Source organism: Sturnira hondurensis, unplaced genomic scaffold (assembly GCF_014824575.4).
Source record: "Sturnira hondurensis isolate 20B ecotype Veracruz unplaced genomic scaffold, ASM1482457v3 Scaffold0012067, whole genome shotgun sequence".
NCBI lineage: Eukaryota > Metazoa > Chordata > Mammalia > Chiroptera > Phyllostomidae > Sturnira > Sturnira hondurensis.
In genome coordinates, this window is record NW_028084698.1 from 68,450 (window position 1) to 87,515 (window position 19,066).

The 19,066-nt window shown below is 53.9% G+C and overlaps 2 protein-coding genes across 4 annotated transcripts in view; one reads left to right on the forward strand and one right to left on the reverse strand.

Moving 5' to 3' along the window:
* The window catches only part of CLCN1 (chloride voltage-gated channel 1), a 29,376-nt gene extending 20,740 nt beyond the window's left edge, over positions 1-8,636 (forward strand). For 2 of the 3 annotated variants that reach the window (XM_037060656.1, XM_037060657.1), the window contains 7 exons: positions 2,046-2,290; positions 2,825-2,936; positions 3,213-3,292; positions 3,510-3,548; positions 6,209-6,313; positions 6,402-6,488; positions 7,049-8,636. In XM_037060656.1, the coding sequence (XP_036916551.1) occupies positions 2,046-2,290; positions 2,825-2,936; positions 3,213-3,292; positions 3,510-3,548; positions 6,209-6,313; positions 6,402-6,488; positions 7,049-7,393 (1,013 nt within the window). In that variant the 3' untranslated portion in view covers positions 7,394-8,636. The remainder of the gene's footprint in view (positions 1-2,045; positions 2,291-2,824; positions 2,937-3,212; positions 3,293-3,509; positions 3,549-6,208; positions 6,314-6,401; positions 6,489-7,048) is intronic. The other variant, XM_037060658.1, reaches the window with a different exon arrangement.
* An 80-nt stretch (positions 8,637-8,716) lies between these two features.
* On the reverse strand, positions 8,717-17,125 carry FAM131B (family with sequence similarity 131 member B). Its single transcript, XM_037060659.1, has 7 exons — positions 16,962-17,125; positions 14,377-14,486; positions 14,020-14,055; positions 13,627-13,720; positions 13,182-13,379; positions 12,909-13,052; positions 8,717-12,222 (listed from the first exon to the last, which is right to left on the reverse strand). The coding sequence occupies exons 1-7, from the start codon at positions 16,987-16,989 to the stop codon at positions 11,750-11,752; spliced, it is 1,083 nt and encodes a 360-aa protein (XP_036916554.1). The 5' UTR covers positions 16,990-17,125; the 3' UTR covers positions 8,717-11,749.
* Positions 17,126-19,066: the final 1,941 nt, after the last annotated feature.

Consider the following 19,066-nt stretch of genomic DNA (forward strand, 5'->3'; position numbering starts at 1 on the left):
GGGGAGGCACTGTGGGGTGGCCTAGTCTATAGGGGCCACCCAGTCTGCTACAGGAGACCCAGCATGTGCTCTGTAGGGAACAGGACCATCCTGAGGAAGGTAAAATACAGCCGTAACACAAGCACTGCAAGACAATGAAAAACCAAGGAAAGGAATACAGTCAGTTCTCATTACTCACTGTGGTTATGTTCTATAACTACTGTGAACAGAGTTAAGGATCCTACCCTGAACTGTTGCTCCCAGAGGACGTACAGGATTAGGTTCCTGCAAGCCCCTGGTCACAACAGCTTGTTCCAATCAATGCATTGACTTGTATTGTGTGTGTTTCTCTTTAAAGGTACCTCATTGAATATATTGTTGGTCCATTAACATTGAACTTACAGCCAGCAGCAAGATAGTCCACGCCTAGACAAAGCTAACCTATCTCACTTATCTTCTCCATGAGGCACATCACAGGCTTTATGATTGGGGCAGTGTGACACAGCAAAATAACCAACACAAATCACAAAAATGTGAAAAACGTGGCAGTTAAAGAACCATGCGAAGAGCACTTGTTTGCAATAGGAGAGCTGAAGGGAAGAAAAGGAAAACAACGATAAATAGCATCACTCTGTTCAACCTCAGCTAGGAACGTGTGTGTGGGGTGGGGGCAGTCGGATTTTCAGCTGCTGCGAGCATGTCCATTCAGGACAGCGGAAGCATCGCGAGTACTGATTTGAGGCTACAAATGGGTGGATTCGCAAATAGGGAACCCGCGAATAATAAGGCTCAGTTGCAAGCCTTCCAGACCCTTAAGTGGTTCTATTTTCTACTTAGTTAAATAATAGCCATTCTTTAATATCCAGCTTGAGCTGGTGAAACTGTTCCAGATGAAGGAGGGAACGGTTTTAAGAAGTTGTGATTTCACATCTCTCTTCCTTCCCATTCTCTCTGCCCACTGTTGGCAGTAATTCTGTTTTGTATTATTTCTTACGGTGGTGTATGTGTTTTTGCCTGATCTGCCTTATTCCTTGAAGGCAGAGACTGTAACTTCCATCCCTGCCAGACTGCCTCCTTACTAGATATTAAATAAATACTTGTCTAATGTTTGAACTGGTGTAATTGAGAAGAGTCATGGCCATCTGGGGCTGTTCAAATTGTTAGTTCTGATTTTAGATCATCAGAGTACCCAAATTGCTCAAGTGAGGTTAGTTTTAATATTTCCCTAAATCTCAAATACCTTCTAAGTGGCTTCTACAGCAGGACCTCTTCACTGGAGGAGGGGTACAGCCCCGGAGGTTCAGGGTTTTTGTGATAATGATTGAGACTTAAGGGTAAGATGGATCCCAATAACACAGCCCCAACTTCATGGCCTTAGAACTTAATGAAAATGTTAATTATAGTAGCAGAATTTTGACCTTCTCAGGAAAAGTACGCATTTCATTTCTATCCCTGAAGGACCCAGACTCTTTAAATAATTTAACATTGGATATCCTTGTAGATGCTTTTCTCTTTTTTTTTAATTTTTATTTAACTCTTGTTCAAGTACAGTTTTTTCTTGTATTCCCAGCCCTGCCCCCCCATGCTCCCCAACTCCCTCCCATCTCCGCCCCCCACCTTAGTTATTGTCCATGTGTCCTTTATACTTGTTCATGTGAGTCCTTCCCCTTTTCCCCTGTGATTGTAGATGCTTTTTCAAAGTATATTCACATCTCAGCTTATATGAATGGCTTGTAATGTTTTGCTTTGTTCTTGATTCGCCTTTTTTAATACCAAGTTCACCTATTTGCAAACAGGCTATATCAAAATAAGTACAAAGTAGAACCAATTAGTGTACTACCCACTGGGTCTCCAAGTCCTAAATGGGTGAAATAAAAGGAATTGAATGAGGTCAATGCTGTAAGAATTTTGAAGTGAGTTTTGAGGACCAGAAGACAAAAGGTGGGTGGGGGCGGGAGAAAGCAAGCGAGAGCACAGGGATTCTGTCCTTGCCTCCATCCTGCTAAGTGGGGAGGAGTTGGAGGACTGGTCCTCAGGCTGAGCTTGGATCCCACCCCTCCCCCCAGATTCAATGATCCTGTTGGGCTCCGTGGAGCGGTCAGAGCTTCAGGCCCTCCTGCAGCGCCACCTGTGCCCAGAGCGGAGGTTGCGGGAAGCCCAGGACCTGGCCAGGAAGCTGTCCGAGCTGCCCTTTGATGGGAAGGCACGGCAGGCTGGAGAGGGGTACCAGGGCTCCTCACCCCCTGGCCGGCCAGAGTCCTTCGCCTTTGTGGATGAGGATGAAGATGAAGAAATCTCTGGGAAACCTGAGGTGACTGAGCCCGGGAGGGGCCCAGCAAGCAGGAGAGATTAGGAGAAAGGGAAAGTAGGAAGAGGGAGTGGAGATGGGGTCATTGAGATAATCAAAGGTCCAAAGGGCTAAAGGAGATAAGGATACGAATGACTGTACCCATGAGCATTCAAAGGGATGTAGGAATTCTTTTTAAAAAATATTTTATTTATGTATTCACTTTTAGAGAGATGGGAAGGGAGGAAAGAAGAGAGGAAGAAAAACATCAATCTGTGGTTGCCTGTCACACGCCCCCCACCCCCCACCCCCCACCCCCCAGGGACTTGGCCCGCAACCCAGGCATGGGTCCTGACTGGGAATCAAACCAGCAACCTTTTGGTTTGCAGGCTGGTGCTCAGTCCACTGAGCCACCCCAGCCCAGGGCTAGATGTAGGAATTCTGAACTTGGGAGGAAGAATAGAATTAGATGGATTTCCTAGGATACCAGCTGGTGAAGACAGGAAAGTACTAGACAGACCCTTCTCTGGGGCTGAGAAATTTTACTGTTTCTTACAGCTGCCTCCTCTTCCTCCTCCTCAACCCTTTCCTATGCTTCCACTGGCCCCTGAAGAGCCCAATGGGCCCCTGCCCAGCCTCAAGCAGCAGCCAGAGGCACCAGAACCTGCAGGTAAAGATTTTCCCATCATGCCCCTTCACTCAGCGTACAGGCTGCTATAATATGGAGAGGAGACTAAGGTGGTGGGAGAGGGTTCCTATTCACTGAGTCTCCATATTGCTGCCTCCCCAAGAAGTAGAACAAGGGCTGATTTAAGAGGATAGAGGAGAGGACATCTATGGTGCTAGCAAAGTGTCATGGGGCCACATGGAAGCCCCTGGCTATTTCCTCCCACAGAGGGTAGGAATTGCTTTGTTTCCATTTCCACCTGCTTCCCATTCCTCTCAGGTCAAAGACGCTCCATCTTTCAGTCTCTGCTGTGCTGTTTGCTGGGCAAAACTCGACCCACAAAGAAGAAAACAAGCCAGGTGAGAGAGGAAGGGCAGGGGCAGGGGAGCAGGGGCCTGTCTTTGAAGAGTGAGAAATCCGTGGTCCTTAGGTCAGGGGGGAAGGGGGCCCACCAAGGAGAACCTTCACCACATGGAAGGGATGGGGAGTTGGAAAGCAGGTGTCTGTGGCCCTGGCCTGGGGATCGTGGCTGCGTTCTGTTAGGAAAGAACTTGGACCTGTGTCTTTCTCCTCTAGGATTCAACAGACTTAGTGGATAACATGTCCCCTGAAGAGGTAAGTAAGGGAAATGGCAACCTGGGGTAGATTTTTCCGTCAACTGAAGATATGACTCATCTTCTTCTATCTTCTTTGTTGTGTTTGAAGAATACGATGCGAGTCCGGGTGGGAAAGCATTTGAGAGATTGGAAAGGAAATGTGATTGTGGAGACAGTGGCGGGCACAGGTGGGGTCTGTCTGGTGGCGTTCTCAGAAGGACCATCATCATCTCAGAAGAGGGCTAATTTGGGTCTCCATGCGCAGATGGGACCACAGTGCTAGGATGCGCCTCAGGTCTTTGAGACATTAGGCCCGTTGTGCACAGGCAGAGGCTATGGAGGCTGTGCAGTGAAATGGCACCAGACGCCAGCCCTTGCCCACACCAGTGTGCAGAAACAGCACCGCAGCTATGCAAGTGAAACCCACACCGGTGGACGTTCCTCTGCGGATGGACCAGAGCCCTGAGGCAGTGGGCAACTACGAAATACCAGGAAGCAAGACCAGGAAGGAGCACAACCTGGGGACAAGTATTCATAGTGCTGGTGCTGCCTCTCCAGACAAATGTCTATTTTCCGAAAGAGCTGGTTATCGAGTCCATGAGAGAGAAACTCGAGAGCGCCGAATGGGCTTGGTGTGAGCAGTGAGAGAACGTGGGGCAGTGGTTGGGAGTGGTACTGATGGGGACACACCCTAGGCGGTGTGCAGACACGACTCGCTCCAGCAGCCGCCACTCTCAAGGATCAGGCAGACTCGAGCTCTGTGGCTGGCAAACCATGATGCATATTATTACGTTACAGTAAACATGGGACATCCGGAATCAATGCGTGCTGAAAAGTAAAAGTCCTCCAGGGTTGGAGGAAGGGGTAGGGAGTGACGAGTGAGAAAGGAACCCTCCCTCCCCCCTCGACACCCCTCAAAACTCATACACTTCTGATTAATGACGTATGGAAGAGTCAGATACGGGATCACAGGAGAAAAAGAAAACCCATTCCTTCTGTCCCCCAGCAGGAATCAGATGGGTCGTATCTGCAACTAAGCAGTGCCTTGCTAGGGTGCTGAACCCGGTAATAATGCTTGTTGTTGTTGCTGATCCACCAGAAAGAGAAGGCCAGTTAGTTGGCCTTCAGCGAGGCTATTTAATGGCCGCTGAAAATAAAGTGTCACCAGGGATAAAAAAGATGAGAGATCTACATTTTTAGTCTATATCTTTCCCAAAGAAGACTTTATTTTAGGCAGCTCACAGCTCCCGTGTGACTCAAGGACATTTTGGAGGGATAAGATCCAATAGGAGTCAGAATTCAGATAAGTTTGAACATGGTTTTCAAACTAGATCAAGGTGACACTCTTGGCAATAGCAAGATGATACTCACGGAAATGCTGGAAGAATAGAGTTATAGGTCGCCAGGAGTCCCTGCTTTGGCTTAACTGCCACACTTAGTTCATCCACACAGTGAAAGCTCCAGTTTGTAATGGGCTGGGCTTTTTCAAGTTCAGATCCAAGGGCAGACATTCTTGCTCCTTAGAGAAGAGGTGGGGGTACCTGGAACATGACCAGCAGTCAAGATCAGAAGCCCACCTCCACCTCCATGCAATTTGAATAAAGCTGTTGCTCTTTAAGGGAAAGCAAAAATGAAACTGGGAAAGCTACAAAGGTCCAGGAGGTAGAACAAGCCAAACCAAGGTTGGCAAGGTGGCCGCCTGCCATAAATAAATCGTCTCTATGACATACTTGCTAAGTAGTCACCATCCTGTGCTTCAGGAGCCAGTCAACCCCCATGTGAACCTTTAGTCAAGGAAGAGGAGAGTTCCAGAAAATTTTAGATTCATTTATGAAAGCCAGAGCCATACTGCATTCTTGGGAAGCTTGGGGATTTGGGCATCACTTCTAAAATCAAGAGGAGAGTCAATCTCCTTGTTTTAATGCTTCTGTCACACACAAACAAAGAAGATGGCTTTGCTCAAATCCACTCAGTGTCATGCAAGCCAGCGCAGCTCTTCAAATCCAATGAATATCCGGCCATGACGTACGGTATATGAGGGAAGTGTGCTAATCTCGTCACAACATGGGGCCATCCCTACCAGTAACATTCTCCAGGAGTTCATGTCCAGCGGGCAGAGGTGAGACAAATCCAATGCCAGAGTGCCCGCAGTCCATACCATTTCTGAAGAGGAGAGACCAGCAGAGTGCCACAGGGATTAAGAAAGGGACAGAGCACTTTGGTCTGGGAGCATCAAGAGTGCAGAGTGGGTGCAGGGTGGGCAGGTAGGGGAAATGCAGCCTAGCCAGTGCAGAAGCCAGAAGATGTGGGTGAAGAATGGTAAGTAGTGGGGTTTCACTGGAGCAGGGGCTATGTCAGGAATAGGGGGAGTACTGCAAAGACAGGTTGGCAATAACATGGTGTTTGGGAGATTGGAGGGGTGTGGTTGAGAGAAGGAGGTTGTGCCAGTGCCTGAGGATGAAGGTTGACTTGGAACCTGATGAGGGAGGAAAAGCAGGGGCTATCCCCTGGGAAGAAGGGAGGGGGTTAGTGATCTGGAAGTTCTGTGTTAGTTCGTTGCATATTTCAGTTGTGTACTTTGGGACTGGGGGCTAGGAGGGCTGCTTGTGGTCAAGGCCTTGCACCTGAGGTTGACGGGGGCTCTGTGGTGTTGGATGACCGCCCTACTCTGCCCAACAGGTTGACGCCTGGGAACAGGAACAGCTGAGCCAGCCTGTCTGCTTCGACTGCTGTTGCATTGACCAGTCCCCTTTCCAGCTGGTGGAGCAGACATCCCTGCACAAGGCTAGTCCTTGCCCACCACTCCGGGCTGCTGAGAGGGCAGGGGTGGTGAGGGTCCATGGTGTGCTGACCTGAGGCTCTTTCCACGCAGACGCACACACTGTTCTCACTCCTCGGCCTCCATCTTGCCTATGTGACCAGTATGGGGAAGCTTCGGGGCGTGCTGGCTCTGGAGGAGGTAATAGTGATCAGTCCCTTTTGAGCAGCAGGAGGAATGAGTGGAGTGGTGGAGGAGGGATGGCTTTAGCCACACCCTCATTTTCCTTTCTATCTCTCATGAATGAATTGGAGGAGGAACAAGGGGGTCAGCAATCTGGCAGTGCCAGTAGAGAGGACTGCAAAGTCCTAAAGGGTCCATAGATCACCTCAGATGTAGCCCTTGTGATCTTCCATAGCTGGCATGAGTTCAGGGCATGAGTCATAGTTTCATACCATGGAAAGAGAGAAGAGATAGGATGTGGCTGAAAGGAGCCTGAAGGTCACAGGGAGTGGGCCAAAGGAGCACCTTTGTCAGGAGCCTTGAGATCCACTGCTCTGCAAGGGGTCTGCTGGCCATGTCTTTCTTCAGTCTTCTTTGGTCTTTCCATGTGGTCCATCTCTCTTGCCACTCTACGGCTTTTCCGTTCCTTTTCCCTTTCATTGTATTTGTTCTTCTCTCGTGTCTGTTCCTCTCACTCTGCCCTATCTTCTTTCTCTTCCCAATTCTGTACTGCCTTCCCTCTTTTCTCTGCCCCCCAGCTGCAGAAAGCCATCGAGGGGCACACCAAGTCAGGGGTGCAGCTCCGCCCTCCCTTGGCCAGCTTCCGGAGCACAACATCAACTCCAAAGACTCCTGGGGGCCCGCTCCCTCCCACAGAGGTGTGGAGCCTGCCTGAGGATGGAACTGGGGTGGCTGAGCCAGAGGACGTGGTCCCTATCCCTCCAGAGCGCCCAGAGCCCTTGGTGCCTCCCAAAGCAGAAAGTGAGTTGGAGGAGTTGGAGCTGGTGGACAGCCCAGGGCCAGAGGAGGAGCTGGCTGACATCTTGCAGGGCCCCAGTCTTCGGTCCACTGATGAGGAGGATGAGGATGAACTGATCCTTTGACTGCCCCCAGGACCACCCCATCAGACTGTCAAGAGGCTGAGGCCCGAGGGTGGGTTTCGGTGGGAGAGGGTATGTCCCTAAGTTGGAGCGATCATGCCAATATCCTGGCCCCTCCTTGGAATTTTAAAATATGATGGTGATAGTCTTAGAGGAGGAGTCCGGATTTGGGCAGGGACTAGTTTTGATCAATGATGTCGGCCATTTCCCCCATTCCCAGACATCTCAGTGAAGGGCCTATATATTCCCGAGCTTCCTGAGTTTTTTCCCCAGTGTAGGTGGGGAACTCCCTACCGCTCCCCTCCCCTCATTCCCCCAGGACTCCTGGTGTTCTCGTCCCAGCACCTTCCTGGCCCTGCACATCTGTCCTTCAGTTTTCACAGGGGTGGGTGAAGGGACAGACCCTGGATGGCTGTGGCCTTGAAAGTGTCATGCTGGAGGAGGAGAGGGGACCACCTCAGGGCCTTGTGGACTGGCGGCCCCAGAATACACTGCAGATCATCCATAGCCCTTCTCCCAGAGTTCCCCACTCCATGGTCTTCTGCTTCCTGAGATTTGCCTCTGGACTCCAACTGGCTCCCACTATCTGTCCTTGAGCAAGGGCCATTACTAGGACAGCAAAAAGCCAGTTCCAGCTCCCTCTCCTATGTCCTGGATTTAAGCAGTGAAATGTGGAGAGAGATGCTGTCAAGGAGCAGCCTGAAAGAGAAAATGTCACAGAAGGCTCTATGTGGAAGGGGCACCTTGGGCCAAGTAGTCATGCTGCCCCCGTGGCTCTCTCTGACCCCCTCTAGCAGACATCCTCTCTGTCTTCTTGTCTTCTTGTCACAGCTTCCTCGCTCTCGTTTCCAGGTCACTTCCTAGAAAATCTATTCTCTCTCCTCCCAAGGGTGGTCATTGACCTGTCCTTCCCAAGGGTCAGCTCTACCCTCAAGCTGCTCTGGCTGGGGCCTCTCCTGCCCAGAACTGAGGCTCAGGCCAGCCAGGTCCCTCAGACACCAGCCCTTAGACTGGTTCTTTGTGTTCTTCCTCTTGGGGTGGACGGCTGGGGGTTCAATGTCAAGAAGGCAGACCTCTTTGATGCATCCACACTTGGGAAGTCCGAACCACATCCTCCCCAAATCAGCGACAGGGAGACTGCCTTTTCTGTGAGTGGTCCCAGGGGCTCTAAGCATCCAAAACCCCTGCCCCCACCTCCCAGGTTTTTCCCCCTCCCTCCTCCATGCCCTCTGGTTGTGTCCCCTGTCCAAGATGACATTGTCCTCCTTCACCGGCCCTGGACCCAGTCTCCATCATCCCCCAAATAAGACACTCACAGTCAGAGGATGCCACCACATTCTGTTTAGTGCCAATGAACACAGCCTGGAGCCCTCTCCAGCGTTACATCCCTACCCCCTCCCCAGGCCAAGAGAGAGGCTGTAGCCTGGGGAGGGGGCTGGCAGTGGGTATTCGAGCCCAGTGCCCATGTGTATATAATCTATAATATTTATATATATTTATATAATTCTCTCTGTAATATATGCCATAGAATCTCTCTTGGGCCTGGGAGGGGAAAATGTCACATTAAGAAAACATGCTGAGACTGGCCGTAAAAGTGGATCTTCCCCAGACCTGGAAGACGAGCACGCACGCACGCACGCACGCACGCACGCACGGGCTGTGTGGACGGGGGCGGGGCAAAGGTCGTAAACACATTCACCACGTTTCCCTCCTTAACACAAGGATAAGAAGGATGGGGAGCAGGGGGCAGGCGGAGGGGGTGAAATGGGAGATTTGGATTTTCCTTAATAAACTGAATTAAAAATAAAAATGCACCCCCCCCCCCAAAGAAAATCATTTAGCAAGAGCAGTTTCATTCACAATAATATAAACACAGCCCTGTCTCTGGGCTGTTGTAAATCGTGCTGCACAGCCTTTAACCCCAAAGGAAAAGCAACCCTCCCTCACCCCCAACAGCCTCTTCCAGCACATGCCCCTCCCCTCCCCCCAAATAGGCTATAAGCAAACCCCATGCACCCTACCCTCAGCACCAAAGAGGCAGCTTCTCCCTCCAGAGTCCTAATAGGGTCCCAGGCCAACTCCCTGGTCTTCTCCCTCTCCAGAGTGGGAGGGGAGCTCCTTGCAAATGCAGACCCCCAGCTGACCTGTGGTCTGCGCATGTGCCAGCCACCAGCACTGGGGATGTGGAGCCCCACTGGTGTCTGAAATTGCCTAGATTCCTTGACAATTCAGTCATCTTTCAGCAGGGCCTGCCTGAAAAAGGGCTTCCTCCAGTAGGGAGAGAGGAAAGTGCGCTAATTTCCTCTACCTGCCCCAACCCCTCAGGGCCCTGAGCAAAACTGACATGAAAGAGCCCACTTGCTGGAATGGATGTCCACTGCGGGCTGGGGCAGAATAAGGGGCAGGAAGAGGAAGAGACTACGAGGAAAAGGTGGCATATCCAGAGAGCAGGTTGCCCAAGGTGCGGAAACGGGCTCCCTGGGAGGAGGGAACTGGAAGCATGCAAAACCCCAAGACCTGCGGCAGGAGTGCAGGGTGAGGGTACAAGGCCACTTCTCAGAGCTTCTGGTGCCCAACTCAGGTCACATGACTAAACACAAGGGACAGCTCTGGATGAGGTAAGCCACTCTTCACCACCTGTGCTCGCCATGCCTACCGGTGTTTCCTCCAAGACTCGACCTCCCCTCCCCTGAAGACATGGGACCCCAGCCTGGGTTGCACTTCAGGACCACATACATATGAACATATGAACTTAATGCGGGGGTGGGGTGGGGAACAGGGTCACAGATGGACAGAAACACCACAATTCTACCTCCTCATTCCAAAGAAATAGACATTTGGGGACAGGGGTGGGGATAAGGTAGTTCGTGCCCAGGGTCTGAGAGAGATGATGTGCACCCTTCCTGGCAGAGGACAAAAGCAGCAGAACCCCTGCCAACATTTGGGTAGAACATGGGACCTTGGACCTACAGCCTTAGATGAGGCAAGAGGAAAGGTAGGCATGGACGTCTTGGCTTCTCTCTCCTGCCCAGATTCTCCTCGGGCCAGGAGCCAGGGCACAGGGTCCCACTGTGTGCTCCACAGCTGCCACTTCTCTGCTCTGGCCTGTCCCTGCCGTCTGGATCATTTACAGAAGTGTGGGGGCTTTGTGTGCTGCAGACAGAGGTCCCCTCCGAAATGGACACTGGGTGTGGGAGGGCGAGCAGTTTCGGGGGCTTATGCCTGGCTGTAAACCCATCCTAGAAGGAAGAAGACTCTGATCCCCTCTCTGCCAGAGGCCCAGGAAGGGGCCTGGGAGGAGCTGAAGAAGGAGAAAAAGGGGCTGAGTGTCCCCCCGGCGGGGGCCTGACAGCACCAGACTCCTCCCTCCACCCCACTCAACCTGAGTCCCCAAGAAGTTATAAAAATGTAGAAAAGGCAAAGAGAAAAGTGTAAACAGCTCCAGAGAATTTGGGGGTGGATGGAGGGAGGCACAGACTTCACGCTTCCCTGCCTGGCAGGCCACCTGCATTCTGTGTCACCCCCTCTGGGTGGGAGCTCCTGGAGCAGGGGATGGAAGAAGGCAGACAAAGGAAGCAAGAGCTGGAGCAGCCAGCCCGCTGGGTCCTTCCCCAGGCCCCTCGGACCCACCTTTCAGTCCCGGGATATTCAAGATCCCAGAACAGGTGGCCAGGTTTGTCCTTGGTCCCATCAGCGACTCTCCAGTCTCTGGGTGGGCCATATAGAAGACCCCTGTTTGTGCCCGTGTGTACCCCAGCTTCACGTCCACCTTCCCTGGGACTCCTGAGCTCAGAAGCCGAGCTACCCACCGAGGGCAGACTCTCCATCCTCCAAGGAGACGTGGCTTCCCCTACACTCCTCAAGCCATGTCCAGCCCCTGAGGTTTGGTCTTCACAGTAGGGTTTGAGCTGGGACCACAGCCAGAGAAAACACAGAATCGGGAAAAGCAGGAGTGACATGAAAAAGGGAGGCATTCAGACAGCCACAGTCAAAGCTCCTGGAAGACGAAATCAGGGTGTGGAAAACTGAGGCCTAGTCAACGGCCACAGGCCGCTCTGTGCTCCTGTCCCCAGGATACAAACTGGAGCTTCCGCATCACAGACCCAGAAGCCTGAGGCCAAGCCAAGTTCACAGCCATCTGGTTGCCTGGGCCTCAGTCCCCGGACCTGTGGTTTCTACAGCACAAGCCTGGATGGAATCCCATCCTGCCCCTCCATTTTCCTGGCGAGGGCTGGCGGCTCCCGGATTCCTCGCCGTCTTCTGCCTGGGCTTTGGCTGTACTGCTGGGGGAAGGGAGGATACTGTTGCAGCCATGCCCCTCAGGCGAGAATGGAAGGCAGGGCATCCAGTGGGAAGAAGCTAGTTGTTGGCCTCGCCCTCCTCCTCATCAAACGACTGCACACCTGAGGATGTAACGTCAGACACCTTCCGACTGAGAGCGGTGCACATCTCGGGGTCTTCTCGTGGGGAAAGGGACTCCAGGTCCCGGCATCCCGCATCCTCTTCCTCCTCGGGGGCCAATGGCCTCTTCTCCTCCTCTGCAGGGCCCCTTACCAGGTCCACCCTGCCCATCCCTGGAGCCCAGTCGCTGTCTCCCCCCAGCAAAGGTGGCGGCTCCTGAGCAGAGTATCCCAAAGCAGGTTGGGAAGCTCCCATTTCATGCAAGTTTGGCTGCGAGTCATCAAATGCAGGGCCAAGATAGGAGCCTGTGGCCGGAGAGGCAATGAGGGACTGGTCGCTTGCTTCCCACGCATCCGATGACCCCAGACAGTACATGCCCTGAGACACGTAGGAGTGAGGCCATCCATCCAAGGGGGCTTGAGTGAGAGCATCTGTGAAGAGAACCATGGATGTTGGCAGGGGCACACACTATCCAAGGCAGTAACAGCAGCACAGAGAATCAAGGGTGAGACATTAGGGAAGGAAGGGACTAGAAGGCTGAGATGAACAGAAAGTCTTAGAACAGAGGAGCCCTGGCTGATGTGGCTCAGAGGCTTGAACGCCGGCCTGCGAACCAAAGGGTCACCGGTTCGATTCCCAGTCAAAGCACATGCCTAGGTTACAGGCCAGGACCCCAGCAGGGGGAGTGCAAGGGGCAACCACACGATGTTTCCCTCCCTCTCTTTCTCCTTCTCTCCCCCTCTCTCTAAAAATAAATAAATAGCCCTGGCTGGTGTAGCTCAGTGGATTGAGCGCGGGCCTGCGAACCACAGGATCGCGGTTTGATTCCCAGTCAGGGCACATGCCTGGGTTGCAGGCCAGTTCCCAGCAGGGAACTCACAAGAGGCAACCATACATTGATGTTTCTCTCCTTCTCTCCTTCCCTTTCTCTCTAAAGATAAATAAATAAAATATTTAAAATAAAAAATAAATTAAAAATAAATAAATAAAAATAAATAAATAAATACTTCTAAGAAAGAGAAAGAACGGAGGTACAAAGATGAATACAGGTAGCCTAAATAGTCGAGGAGGCCTCTTAGGCCGCAGGGGCTGGATTCTAGAACCATCTGTCCCTCACCTTGACTCTCCATCAACTCCTGGTAGTTGTCACTGTAGTTGCAGCCCAATGGCTCCTGGGCAGAGTTGACACTCAGGTCTTCACCGTCCATGGAGGACCAGGCCATGAGTGTGGCCTCGGAGATGGCGAACTGTTCCATGACACCTGGGAGAAGAAAGGTAGTGAGCACCAGATGGTCCTCTTACGGGCCGACCTTGCCACAGAGGGTGAGGTTGGAGGGTCAGTCTCTGGCCATCCCGAAATGTGCCGCCTGAGGCTTCCAGGCACAAGTACCTGCGAGGAAACGCGCCTCCTTCTCGCCATCGCTGAGGTCAGAGTAGGCATCGGTGTCCCTGCGCACGGCCTCGTGGCTGTGTTGCGGCTGGATGGCGGGCGCCTTCCCCCAGCCCTGCCACTCAATCATGTGGGCCACCCGGCCTTGTCCCATGGCTGTGGGCTTCGTCACATGGTCCTTCATGCTTCTCGAAATCCCTAAGGGGCCAGACATTCCCCACATCCCCAGAATATCACATAGCCCCTGCTCCCCACCCCAGTCCCTGGGGACTCCACCCTGGGGGCGGGACAGTCTCCCCTAGGTCTCCCAATGTGAGGGCAGCCTGGAGGATGGGAGAGGCTGGACAGAAAGGACAAACAGGTCAGGGATAGGGAGGAGCAAGGAGACTGAGACCAGGAGCGGGGAGCAGCCCCTGTCTGGAAGGTCCCGGGCAGGCAGTCTCACCTGAGAACGAGGACTTGGCCAGGGCGCCAATGCCATAGGCATTGGAGTTTCGCTTAAGCTTCGGCAGAATGGAAGTGGTGTCCTCCATGGAGAGCTGGAATGGGGAATGTGGGAGGAGGGACAGCGGAATAAGAGGGCATGGGGTGCCTTCTATGTGGGGACAAGTTCATGGCTTCCGGGAGGAAGGACCTGAGCTCAGGCAGGTGATAGGGAAAACCACTATAGCCAGAGGTGTCAGGGAGGCCTATCCTCCAACTCCTCTCGAGAATGTGGGGTAAGCAGAGCCTGGGAGTGACCACAGCGCCTGCTGAAGTGAGGGAGTACTGTATCACCAGAGGACAGAAGGCAGAGGGGGTAGGCTGGGCTGGGGAAGCTGGGGAAGCCCGCACTCACATTGATGCCATCCCAGGAGAAGTCGGTTCGGGTTTGCTGTGAGGAGAGAGAAAAGGCAGTGGGTACCCCAGGTACTTCGAGGAACACAGGAACCCCCTCCCCCTTCCTCAGAGGGATTTCCAGAAGTGTGTGGAAGAAGAAAGGGCTTTCTTGAGATTAGCATAGGAAATTGGCATTTATTTGGCTTGTATTTGGAGGAATGTAGGAGAAATGTTCTCTCAGGGTGTACGTCTGAAGGAGGCCTTAGGGTGTTAGGAAGAGATTGCAAGGCTCAGGCTGCTTGGAAGCTGTGTTCATGACGGTTCTGGGATTTTTTTAGGGGTCTGCTGGTGAGGGGGCAGCTGGACCAGGCCTCACCTCTGCGGATGGCCGGTGGAGGCTGCTTCCGTGCAGCGAACTGGTGCTGTCCATGTTAATTTGGTCGACATCCTTCAGGCCCTTCCAATCCACGGCAATCACCTCATTCCCTGAAGTGGCCAGAGAGTTAGGCGCTCCACCTCACCCCCCTGCGCCCCACCCAAAAGGCCCCCTCCTGGTCTCAGATGCTGAGGCTGCACACTGAGGCTGCCCTTCCAGACTCCTCCCTACCCTGGGCTACCCCTCCTTCCCAATGCCCATCCCTTTTACATCCCTGCTCTCCCCGCACCTTTGGTAGAAGAAATCATAATACTGAGCCAAAACACTCAGTTTGAGCTCAACCAGGAGAAGCACACTCAGGAAAATTGGTTTGTGGCCTTCCTTATTGTTGCTGGAAGGGTCAGTGGAACACTGACCCTTCCCGTACATGGAAGGGTCAGTGGTTGGGTTTGGGCAGGAAAACTGCTGCCCATCCTGTCCTCACCGGTCCTCGAGGGTCTCCACGTACAAGTCCACAGGAGCTATGCGTTTTACCTATTATGTGTCTACAGACAGGGGTGGGACTTCTCTAGGGCTAGCTTCTCTGTGCCTGGCTTTGTTGTTTGTGAAATGGAAGGCACGGGGGAACCCTCCATGGGAGTTGGTGAACTTGACTGACAGGAAGGATGTGGAGAGAACAGAAGCAGGAGATGGGTACATTTACCCAGAAACAGCGAGGGCAGAGATAGCAAAGTGGGAAATGGGATGATCTTACCTGACTGTTGGAAGATAAGTGATGGGTTAAAGAGGGGTGGAGGGGGGACCACGGGCAGAGAGAAGGGCACTTTTAAAAATAGGAACCAAAAGAACAGAAATGGGAGGGGGTTGAGGGTTTCAGGAACTGGAGGGCCCAGAGGGGTGGCGATCACGGTGGTGAAGACAGAGCTCCTGGTGAAGGCGGACAGACCCAGGGCAAGGGGTGCCTCCTGGAAGGCTTGGGGAAGAAGCACTTGGAGCTTTGCAGAGGGACCCACGTCAGATGGCTGTGAAGCAGCTCACTGGTCAGACCCCCTTCCTCCCCTATGAAGGAAGTTTTATGACTCCAAATTTTGGGTGAGGGACCCACTCTTGAGAAGAGGTGAATTGAACGGGGTCTCAGGCCTGAGAAGGCACTCAGCTCACATCAACATAGCTGGTGCTACGGGCAGGGGTCCTGCTTAAGGGATCCGAGGCCGAGGTCCCCCTGGGCTGCAGGGAAGTGGTGGGATGGGCGGTACCAGAGGCTACGGCCTGTGGGGAAGAGGAAAGATGGACATCTGGGCAGAAAGAGCTGAAAAAGGGCAGGCAGAGAACAATCTCTGAGAAGAAATATGGGGCCGGCAAAGTGCGGGGCGGGGGGGTGGCCTTTGTAGAAGAGGGAGAGCTGAGTCAGAGCAGTGGGGGGCAGGAAGGGGGAGGGAGAGAAGGAGAAGAGGTGAAGGCAGAGGAGGAGGGGGTATCCATGGAAATAAATCAAATCTCAGAGAAATCAGGCTTCCGTTGAGTGAGTTTGTCTGTGATAATAATACGAATTATTCTCTCAGCCTGAGGTCACTGGGGCGTGTAGGCGGGAGAAATGGGGAGTTGAAATGTGAAAAAATTGAGGGCCTGGGGAGAGGGCTGGACTAATTTGTTGAGCTTCGAGAGAGGAGTGCGCAGGTGGTGGGGGACCAGGGGGCAGGAGCAAGGCAAAGGTTGAAAGTCTTAGACGAAATATAAGGCGTCTGTCTTCCCTCCCTAGTCAAAGGTAAATAAAGGGCTAGCTCCGCCCCCTTCACCCCCGCTGACAGGTGCTGTCCTGTTCCTGATCCTCCCAGGCCCGGCCCCACCCTTTCTGGGAGCTGGCTCCCGACCCCTCTAAGTCCCTTCGGACCTCTGCGTCCTCCCCCGCGCCCACCGGCTGTAACCCCCAGCCCGTCCCCATTCCCTCGCGTCGTGGAACCCATTCCCTCCCCGAGGCGCATCCCGCCCCCGCCCCCGCCCCAGAGGGAATATGCACGTGAACAAAGCAAATCCGGGGAGGCTGGAACGGCAAAAAAAAGACAACGGAGAGGGAAAGAGATGGGGGCCAAACACCCAAGCCAGATGGAGGCGGGGGTGGGGGTGCGTACGGAAAACAACTCGGGGCTGAGAGGTGCAGTGAGGATTCTCAGAGGAGGGGTGCTCCAGAAATGGAGGTGGAGGTGCGGGGCCGCCGAGGCCGGCAGAGTCCAGGCGGAGGGCCTGGAGGTGGCGGCTGAGGAGGGGAGAGCGACGGAGGAGAGAGAAGATGATGGAGGAGAGGAGAGCTGATGGAGAGATGATGAAGAGAGACCGCGCCTGGGGGAGGGCGATGGAAGGAAGCCGGAGGGAGACGGAGAGAACGCCGAGAGCCCGCAGGGATGCTCGCCCTGGGGGTGCGGGAGGAGAGCGGGGAGGAGAGGCACCCGGGGAAAGCGAGGCAGCCGGGAGGGGCGGGTGGCGAGGAGCGCGGTCCCCGGGGGGCGCGGAGAGGGTGGGGGAGGGGCCGGAGGAGCGGACCCGGCGAGCCCAGCCTACGCCCACGCCCGCTGCGCCGCGGTACCCACCCACGGTCCGGGAGCCGATGCAGCCCATGGCTCGGGGCCTCCGGGGCCGGACCCTCGCCGACGCGCGGGGGGCGCGGGGGGAGCACCGGGAGCCGCGCCGCCGCCCCAACCTCTCTGCAGCGCCGCGGATGTCTCCGCTCGGCTCCGCTCCCCCCGCCCCTCTCCATCCCTCCCCGCGCCCGCCGCCGTCGACACCGCCGCCGCCGCCGCCGCCTGGCTCCCCCGCCCGGGTTCCACTGGCGGCCCGGGAGGGGGCGGCCCCGGGATTGGCTGCGCCGGGCACCTCCCCCAGGCCCGAACCTGCCGCCGCGCTCCCGGCGCCACTCTCCGCGCTCCCTCCGCCGGCCCTTCCCCAGCCCCACCCGCGGCTCCTCTCGGGTCCGGGCGGGGCTCACGCCTGGGGGCGCGGCGGAGTCCCACAGGATGCCCGCCTGGGGTCCCAAGAACCGGGTAAAGAGCCCCGGCGCCGCCCTTCCGCTCTGGTGGATTAATTTTCAGGGTCCGGATTGGGGACGCTCAGAGAGAAAGTGGGGTCCGAGGATGAGAGTAAAGCCTTGATGAACAAACAGCCTTGGCCGCCCAATTCCGCAAACACTTGTTTTCCTCCGGGGGCGGCGTGATTGGATACAGTTTAGGATGCTCAGCGTTGCCTGTGCACGGTGTGTCCACCCAAACAGATCGCGAAGTCTTTGGGAGTGCGTCCTGTGTGGGACTTCCCTGGGCTCGGCGCCCGCTGCAAATTGTGGGGACGGATGTGCGGTGCCTGATGGGGGAGGAGAATGAAGCTAATTTCAGTGCCTCCTGAAGTAAAAAAAAAAAAAAAATGCCAGGACCCAAGGCTGGCTGGAAGCCATAGTGTGAAATCCAGTTTAACTTTTCCGAACCTTGGTCCTCTCTGACGAATGAAAAGTATGGATGTCAGGAAGCCGTCAAGATCAACAGAGCGAGAATGGCTAGTGGGGAGGTAGGTACCAAAGGCCTCCTGGGTATCGAGAAAGATAGAGATCTAAGTAGCAAGGGCCAAGTGGGCAGATGGTGACAGCAGACTAGAAGTGGAGTCCAGAAAAGCCACATGAGAAAGGGCAAGGAGACTTGTCCAAGCCGCACCCAGAAAACCCAAAGTGTGAGGAGGCGGAGTCTCAGCCCCAGTGACCTCAGCCAGGGTCTGTTTGCCGCCCACCTGCTTTCAGGTCCCTCCTGAGGCTGAACGGGGAATAAGTGAGGCAGTGGGTTAGGGGCCCCTGGTGTGGGCATGCAACCGAGAGAGACCAGGTCTTGTGGATGCAACCTGTAACCTTTAGATTACAGATGGAGAGCTAAACATTAGGGTGATAGCCATGACATTTGGTGGAACCCCACATGAGAGAGAGGGGAGATGATGCTAATCTAATTGAAGCCCTGGGAGATAGGATTATGGAGAGAAGCGACCTTTGTTCTCGGTGCATGAAGAAATGAGCCAAATCTACATGTATAAAAGCATGAGCAAGAAGACAGAATAGTCCGTTGTAGAGCTGCTCAGATTTTTTAACTGTCTGGTATAATTTGTGGCAGCATTTGGACAGTGGAATTTTTTTTGGACAGTGGAAAGAATTAGCAGGTGTTTCCCCCATATCTGCTATTGTGTATTTTACAAAAAGAATTACCAGGATTCTGCTCTCCTGGAATATAGTATCTCTCCTGGAATATAGTGTCTCAGTACCAAGGAGAGGAAATAGAAAGATGGGAAAAGAAAAGAAGGAACAAATCCATCAGTACAGCAACACCCCCCAAACCCTTATGGTTGGAGCCGAGAAAGCACTGGGGGGAATTCCAGGTTCCTGTAATGGGCCAAGCGACCAGTTCTGCTCACGCCTTCCTGCTCGCCGTGGCTCTCCCCTCAGGGTGCTCTCATTCCACTATTTCCGCTATTACTCTGATCCAAATATGGATATAAACCCCACCCCACAATCCCTTTAGCACAGCTGTATGAGACTGGATTTAGCCAAACGATTTAAACCAAGATCCGCACAAGGGATTCCAGGTCTTGAAGCCTCTGTCCCAGTCCCACGTTTTGTCTTAACGGTATTTTCTTGGCACCCTAGAAAAATAGACTATCACAGGCACAG